The following is an 8,962-nucleotide window of genomic DNA, read 5'->3' as shown; positions in this document are numbered from 1 at the left end:
AAAGATCCACCAAGTGGATGGATCATCCCATGAGGATGAAAACACTATGTCCAAAAGTAGACGAGTAACTATTTCCACAATATGGATGGATCATCCCAAAAAGGATGAAAAATTCCAAGTCCACATGGTGGACGAATATAAATAAGATCCACAAAGTGGACGGAATATAAAATGGACGGATATACCCATAAAGTGGACGGAATTCTACGAACGAAGTATCAAACAAGTAAACAGATCGAGTCAAAATAGAAACAAGGTCAGGTAAAAAAAATAAATAATAATAATAATAATAATAATAATAATAATAATATAACGACGGAGTCACGATACTCCTGTAATTAGGGCGTCGGAGTCACGATACTCCTGTAATTAGGGCGTCGGAGTCACGATACTCCTGTATCGCGACCTCCTTAGCTTGACGGATTTCCTTGTCTTTTTCCTCGAGAGCTTTCTTCAAGTCCTCCATCAGCTTGATACATTCATCCCTAGCTATTTCAGCCATTTTAAGTTTCTGCTCTTGGACAACCTTCCAGGTTTTCAACTCGAGTAACTCGTCCTCCGTCACCTTAGACTTCTCATGAACACGGCCTAAGGTCGTCTCAAGGTTTAGACACCGTCCCATCATCCCCTTCATCATAATCATGGCATGGAAGGAAACATAAGTTAAATTTAATAATAATAATAAAAAATAAATAAAAAAAAAAAGGGGACAGGACGGACAATATGACGACAAATGAGTTACCTGAGCGATGCTAAAAAGGGTTGTCTCTACCATCGCCTCCGTCAAGTGGCTACCTAAGTCCTCATAGTCCTCAGTTGTTATGATGGACGAGAGCCTCTCAAGGGTGTACTTGGAGTCTTCGTGGAGTAGAACGGATGGCTTCTTCTTGCTTGAGGACGAACCGATCATTAGGCCCTTACCGGCCCCATGTTTCACAGAGGTGACCGTCTTAGCCCCTCTGATCATCAAGCTAACGACAGGCTCCAAAGGAACCTTGGGCTTTTGGGGTGCACGGTCACCCTTTGACGGTTGCTTCCTTTTAATTGATTGCTTGCTAGAGCCCGTTCCCATTGGGTCCGCACCAGCTTCTTTGTTTTTGGCAGCTTGTAATCTGATAGCTGCTCTCCTTTTAGCGTCGTCCATCTCTGAAGAGGTAGACAGGTGTCAAAAAAAAAAAACCAATTTGAATAAGGAAGAACGATGGACTTACATTGACAGGTGAGCTCTTCGTACTTAATTGCCACTGAAGTTGGCTTAGGCCCGTCATAGTACCAATGGATGGTGTTGAGGTTAACGAGTTTGGCCCAAGTTCATTCCTCTGGTTTAGACTTAGCAAAAATTTTCTCAAGAACACTGAATTCCTCGAGAGTGACTTGTGGGCGTCATCGGACTGTACAAAAAAAGATGGACGTTCAAAACACAATGAGTATTAAATAAACTTAGAATGATTGTTATACGACGGGTTCATACCGGACGGGTTTAATACACCCCAAATCTTGTCGATGGGCATGTGATCCGTTTCCCCTGGATGACACATCCAACCGTCGCCCTCAATGAAAAAATAACGGCTCTTCCAGTCTCTATTAGAGTCTAGGGTTTCATAAATCACTTTCAAGACAGGGCTTCTAGGAACAAAACTATATATCCCCCTTGATTTGTCTATCTCGTCTGGACAATAGTAGTGGAGGAATTTTCGTATCGTCAACCTTCTTCTACCGTCTGTCATTGCTCCGTACAGGACCTCCATTGCTATGAAGACTCTCCAGGCATTTGGGGATATCTAGTTGACGGATAAGCCTAGGTATTTAAGGAGTTCACAGTGCAAGGAGCTTAGAGGAAAGCTGAGGCCTACCTTGAGCATCTATTCGTACACTCCGATGCCGTCTACTCCTTCATAATAACATTTTTCTAACTTATAGGGCAGACATATGGGGATGTAGTCTGGAATTTGGTAATGGGCCCTAAGGGTATTAAAATGTGGTTCCTTGATGGTGGATGTAAAGGCATTCACCGTCCATTCTGGAAGCATGATGAACTCCCTAAGTCCATCAGCTCCCACGACGGGTCTAACTATTTGATCTTCATCATCAGCAGAACCCTCCTCTATCTCGACCATCTCCATATCCTCATTTGTTGAGGACGGGGAAGATGAAGACGGACTCCTCTCCTCGCTTACATCGTCTTGGTCTTTGTGACCTGACGGGTATACCTCTTCGTAGTTCGCCCCGTCATGGACGACCGACTGATTACTTAACGCACTAGACATGGCCTACATGTAATGACAAAACCTAAAACTCTGACGGGTTTGGAAAGAGTGACGGGGGCATAAAGTCTAAGAAAAAATATATAATGCCAGAAGATAAAAGAGAATTAAAAAAGAAGATGGATAAAAGATTACTTACCAAGTTAAGGAATGAACAAACGAAAGTGCAGACGACGGGTGCAGGAGCTGAACGGATAGGTCTCTGACAGATGTGACGGACGTGCTCTGTCAATGTATTTCAGCAAAAAGTAGAAAAATGAGAGGAGGAGAGGGTGATATTTATAGAAGAGGTGCATGGAAGACGAAGCAACACCTCGTTCTAAGACAACAGCCATTAAGAGAGTGATACACGTCACAGGTCATAAATGAGTTCCTGATAACCTGTCAGGGTACGGACATAAGCTCACGGAGTTATGTATCATGGTCGTTGGCTTGAGACTTTGAACCATCACCCCATGGGTCCGTCATATAGACCCATGGGGTGAAGGGGCAACTGAAGAGGGAAAATGTATGGCGACAGATCCTAGTATAATGGGTCGGGCTGTTCACTGTTCATGGACTGTAAAATAGACAAGCCTATTGTGTGCAAGACCCGTTGAGGACGGATCTGTGATGAACGGATGGAGTATAGACGGATTGATTGGCCATGGGTTAGACAAAAACCCTAAATAGGAATACTTGTGGCACACACCATAGAATCCTAAGGGAAACAAAATCCTAATGCGAGGAGGATTCCAGAGGTTACGTATATTGATGAAGATCTTCTCTATATGAAAAAGACTTGTCCATCACGTTTAGGATTCCTATATGGAAAGGACTTCGACTCCGAGGAAAAAAGGTCAACATTTGACTACTATAAAGGCCCCAATACCCTCACAAATCAAGTTACGCATAATTACGCCCTCCCTAGCACTCTGAAGTTGTAAAAGGCTCTAACTTGACCTTCGGAGGGTATTTGGCCGGTACCACACCGGTGCTCTCTGTTAGGTCTTCTCTTTTCTTTATGCATGTGTCGTTTCGAGTGTGCAAGTATCGTGTGACTCACTGATGATATTTTCAGCATCATCACCATTCATATAGCCTCACATCCAATCTTCCAAAACAATCAAAATGAAGAAGAAGAAAAAACCAAAGTTCATTTAAATGTGATCATTTATTCATTCTAGTTTATATGCTTATGATTGGTGGCTTGAATAAGTTTATACATGGGTGCATAGCATGATGTCTTAACTATGTAAGACTTTGAGTTGTACTCCGTGTAAGACATGTAAAGCAACCCTAGCTTACTTCTATTTTATGCTAATTAATGTATGGGCCGTGTTAACGGGTGCTTATAAGGCAATTATTAATAAACCATATTAGGAAAGTTTTGACACCACTTTCATGAGAAATATAAAAAGCTGTTAAAAAAAATTGTATTATCATTTTTCCATAAAATATTTCTAAAAATAATTCCTCAACCAATGCCCTTAGGACATCTGTTAACATTTCCCTTAATATGTATACACTAGTTATGCGGCTACATGTGAAGCAACCCTAGCCGCAAAAGTAAAATAGGGTTTTCTCTATTCCCTATTATTTTGGTAGAGTTTTAAGCTATGACTTTATTCTAAAGATTTTCAAGTTTTTCTAATCACTTGCTTCTTGTGAGTGTGGGCTCTTTGGGAGTATTTGGAGTTTGGGTTTCGTTAGAGTGTTTTGGTACTACTTTTTGTAATCTCGTTTTGTTGGTGAAACTTTCTTCTCAACACTATCCAGGCATTTAGGCTAAGGTTGAACCACGTAAATTTTTATTCTCATATGATTGTTTCTTTTCTTTCTATTTCTATTTTGCATAAACTCATTGTTATTTGGTTATACACACAACAAATAGATATTTATACCTCCGCTATTCTCAACAAATTGATATTAAAGCTTCCGCTTTTGCAACATATATAACAAGAGTAAGTACATAGCAGGCTATTTCATAATTAAGCCAATATCTATATGGGAGACGATAATTAAAGAGTACATAATAACTTGCAGTACAAGATTATTTTGATTTATATATAGGTGCTTGTGCAGCTATGCCTATGAATCTAATTGTTGTGACAAGCCATTTTTAAGGGTATTGGTGGATCTGAAAAGGCTCCGGTTGAAATTTGGTCAAAAACAAACTTGTTTGCAGCCTCTGTATAGTGAATCCCATCCCAATTTACTCTAACTGAGGGGCGTTCACATGAACCAACAAATATCTGGCTTCCATTGACTGTGATTGTTCCTCCACAACCAACACTACTACTATAATTGTACATGCCACCATAGCCACAACAAGCAACGAGAGGAAGCTCAAATCCTGATATTTTCAAGCAACAATGGGAAATTTTTTGACGATTCAATAGTTGAAGGATGAGCAATTTTCATAAAATTTTATGCCACTTAAGAATAATTCATTTTAAATAAATGTTTGAAAAAAAAAAAAAGATGAAAAATGCTAATAAGCATCTCAATATTTCTTTGAAAATATTCAATAGTTGAAGGATGAGCGATTTAAATCTTGGATGTTGCCATTGAAAACATGAAGATGTCTCTGTCCCTAATTACTAATAATTTTTGGTTATATAATTTTCGATGTAAAAAACTATGGGGCTTACCATATTCCTTTGGTTTAGTAAATAGAGAGTACTTGACAGAGTAGACGTCCACATATGTGATTGCAGCTAATGGAAGATCCTTCCTGAGTTGAACTATGGCCTCCTTCAAATCGTGGTTGAAATATTGAGCTACATCATTATAAGACTTTGCGCAACCATAGCTGTCCCTCTGAGCTGATGGAAAATTGGCCAAAATATAGGGAAGGCAGCCAATTGGTCCCGTGTTATGGATCCAAAATGATCTAGCTCCCAAATTATATATATTCTACATCATAACATCACTTGATTAGCATTAAAAGAAGACTTTAGTTAATAAATGGAAAGGAATGAAAAGAATAATTTTAGAATATTCTTTCTTTCCCTTGTTTGGGAGTTTCAATGGAGGGAATATAAAGTTCATTTCCTTGTTTAGGAGTTTAAATAGGAGGGAATGAAATGGGTAAGAGAGAACACTCATTCCTCTTTATTCACTTAAAATCACAAATTTTCATTTCCTCTAAAATTGGGAGGAATGGGAGCGAATGGAATTAGATTTAATAATTTTTTTACTAAAACTCCCAAAATACCCATATATATTCAACAATTTTTTTTAAAAAAAAATAGGGGACTAATAGTAATATTGTCATAAAATATTTCCACTCCATTCCCTCCATGTTGCTCCCAAACAAAATTACTTACATTCCGTTCATTTTCATTTCTTTCCATTCCTTTATTTTAAAACATCCAATCAAAGTTACTTAATTCTATTTCATTCCATTCTTTTCCATTCATTTCCCTTACTTAAATAAATTCTATTCCATTCCATTCTCTTATAATCATTCCATTCCATTTCCTTATGAACTCCCAAATGGAGCCTAAAAGAAGACTTTAGTTAATGAATACCCTAAAGGCACACACTAATGTGTAATTAATGCTCTATTAAATTATTATTAAAAAAAATTAAGTCAAATTATGCACATATATTAAAAAAACACACATAAAATCACAATGAATTTATTCTTGCAATTTTTATATATTTTTCCAGGAAAAAAAATTAGTTACCTGTTTTTGTTGTCTTTTTGTTGTTGTTGTTTGTTAGTTTTTTTATTTTTTCCCTTTTTCTAATTAGTTTAACAAGTGATCATGTTTCTTCTTAAAGTAGTACGCCAAGGCCAAGCCAGCCTTTTTTCAATGACTAATCATAGTATAAATTTACCTTAACATTAATGGAGAACTTGTTTACTATATCAGGGATAGAAGCATTGACTTCCTCTATGGTCATGTTACCAAAGAAGCCCTCACCAAGATCATTCTGGCCGATATCGAATGTGTATAATGCTTTTGAAAAATAATCCCCCTTGGGCATTAAAGTTGCAAATATTCCTCCTACAAGAAATTTAAAGGATTTAAACCCTAAACCCTAAATTTAAAGGCCCAATATAAAGCAAAAATGCATTTGATAATAGAGATGGTTATAAGCTCCTCAATTCCCAACAAATATATGAGGTATTTTACGAGTACAACAAAATATCACATCTTCACAACAAGCTTACATGTCAACTTATTATAAGTCATAATAAAATAAAATTTTACCCACCACAACTCAAAACAATGGTATTGTAAAAATGCTATGAGATTTTGTTATATTTATAAACTTTTTCAATACATAATATGTTGTTTACGCATTTTAGAATTTTACCCTAAATACATTTTTTTAAATGTTGTACCTTAAGTTCCTACCATGTGCCAAAAGTATTGTAATTTAATTGACATTTCCTGCATTTCTTGGTGTTTTTAATGAAAATATCCAAAGTTCAAATTTCTCATTCTCATCCCCTATTGTAACCTACCATGTGATTATATCAATTGATGTAGCAAATCTTTCCATAACGACTACTAAATTCAAATATGTGGTTTATTTATTAATAAATTCACATGTTTAAATATTGGATATCTTTGTTGGAAACATAAAGAGGTGTCAATTGATTTACAAGGCCTTTGACAAAAGCAATTGTAATCTTAGAACACCTAAGAGCATCCACATCCGGAAATCTCATCCCATCCTATTTTACCATCCCAAAAAGCAACTTTATCAATTATAACATACCATTTTTCAATACACCCAGCATCCCAAAACTCTATTTTTTTTCCCAATTTATTTAAATATTCTTTTTTATTATTTTTTTACTATTTCTCTCTCTCTCTCTCTCTGTTCCTTTTCGTCTCTCTCCCTCAACCTCAGGCACAAAACAGATAAGGAAAAAAAAAAAAAAAACACAACTAGCAAACCCATCCCTCACGCCGATCCCAAACCCACCCACTGATCCAAACCCGTTCGCCGATCAAACAACGCCTCCACCCTAACTCCGATCCAAACCCAGCCCTCACTCCGATCCAAAAAAATCACCAGCAAAACCAGCCCTCACGCCGATCCAAACCCACCCCGCCGATCAAACAACCCCCCCTAAATCCGATCCAAACCCAGCCCTCACCAGCAAACCCAGCCCTCACGCCGATCCAAACGCAACCCTCACGCCGATCCACGCCCAACCAACCACCATGCCCAGATCAACCCATAACCCTCACGCCCAGATCAACACAGAAACCCACAAATCCATAGCAACCTCATCGAATTCCATAACAAACCCATCGGAATCCATAGCAAATGAAGCAGAAAGCAGAACGAAGCAACAGCAATTCTGAAGAGAGCAATAAAAGGCATGAGAAAGGATCGGAGAGAGTATTGGAGAGAGTATGTCTGAAGAGAGGACAGAGCAGAGGAGAAAGAGAGAACGAAGAGAGAGAAAAGATGAGAAATAATGACTGATGAGAGAGAAATCCCGGGTTAAAAAACATTAAAAAATTTTTTTTTTTTTACAACCCAGCTACAGTGCCATCTTACATTTGAGATGGCACTATAGCAAAATCCCAAATTTTTTTTAGCATTTGAGATATGGCCTCCCCATTGCTGATGGATTTTGGGGCTTAAATGCCAAATGTTCTTAACATTTGGCATTTAGAAACCCAAATGCGGATGCTCTTAGGCACTACAAATCTGTAACTATCATTTTATGATAAAAGACAATTAAATAAATGATTACTATCTTTTTCTAATTAAATACAACCATATACTTGAATTTAATTAAAAAATTTAATATATATAACATCTAAGAAACTGTAAATAAAATATTAATCAAAATCAATCATTGAATATAATTAGAAAATACAGTACATAACACCTAAGAAAGTGTAACTAAAGTTTGTTGTTACTGAATTTACCTTTTTTCCTAATCATTTGTGATCTGGATTTGAACTGCACGAATTGTTGTGAGTATTGTATATCGAGGTAGAAGGGACTAAATCCACCAGCAGGTATAATTTTGGTTGGTAGTCTGATTGTGGATGCAGACGTGGCAAAATTTGCACCGTGTGAGAAATTGGTCCCCAAGGAATCAAGGTAGGCACTCAGATAAGGGAGACCAAGACTCTTTGCTGCAACCATACAATGGGAGTGATCAAACAGTTGATAATTAGGCATAGCTAAATTAATTTCAACAACGCTGTGGAAATAACAAATTTTACAATTTTTAAAAAATTTTAAGATCACTTTTATATCCAACTTTCAAATTATGACGTTGAAGCAACATATTATGATACTAAAAAGAAAAAATTAACGAATGTCCTAAAAGTATTGGTTAATAAAATATTATTAGAAATTTTTTATTAGGGGTGTCAAATTGGTGGGTATGGGTGGGTTTGGGTGGGCATAATTAGGTTGGGTAGTGGGTACATAAAACTCATTTACCCATTTATTGGAAATTTAACTAATTACTTCTAAACCAAACCCAACTCAACCCAATTATTATGGGTAAACCCCAACTCACCCAATTACCCAATAATCAAAATTATCAAAATGCCACTAAAACTTGAAAATGACCAAAGTATTCATAAAATCCTTTAAATTTACCAAAATACCCCCCTAAACCTTTAAAAAAAAAAAACCTACGCTTTAAAAAAATAATAATAATAATAAATATTAAAAAAACCCACTAAAAATGACCAAAATACCCCCCCCCCCCCCCCCCC

General features: G+C 37.0%; 1 protein-coding gene across 1 annotated transcript in view; it reads right to left on the bottom strand.

Annotated features, from left to right (window-relative positions):
* Positions 1–4,166: 4,166 nt before the first annotated feature.
* The window catches only part of LOC112007143 (esterase), a 7,067-nt gene continuing 2,271 nt past the window's right edge, over positions 4,167–8,962 (bottom strand). The window contains exons 2-5 of the mRNA XM_024039443.2: positions 8,156–8,368; positions 6,093–6,262; positions 4,898–5,162; positions 4,167–4,599 (exon numbers count right to left, since the gene is read on the bottom strand). Coding sequence (XP_023895211.1) covers positions 4,343–4,599; positions 4,898–5,162; positions 6,093–6,262; positions 8,156–8,368 — 905 coding nt within the window. The 3' untranslated portion in view covers positions 4,167–4,342. The remainder of the gene's footprint in view (positions 4,600–4,897; positions 5,163–6,092; positions 6,263–8,155; positions 8,369–8,962) is intronic.

Source organism: Quercus suber, unplaced genomic scaffold (genome assembly GCF_002906115.3).
Source record: "Quercus suber isolate HL8 unplaced genomic scaffold, Cork oak 2.0 scaffold_153, whole genome shotgun sequence".
NCBI classification, from domain to species: domain Eukaryota; kingdom Viridiplantae; phylum Streptophyta; class Magnoliopsida; order Fagales; family Fagaceae; genus Quercus; species Quercus suber.
This window is presented reverse-complemented; position numbering and strand designations above follow the sequence as displayed.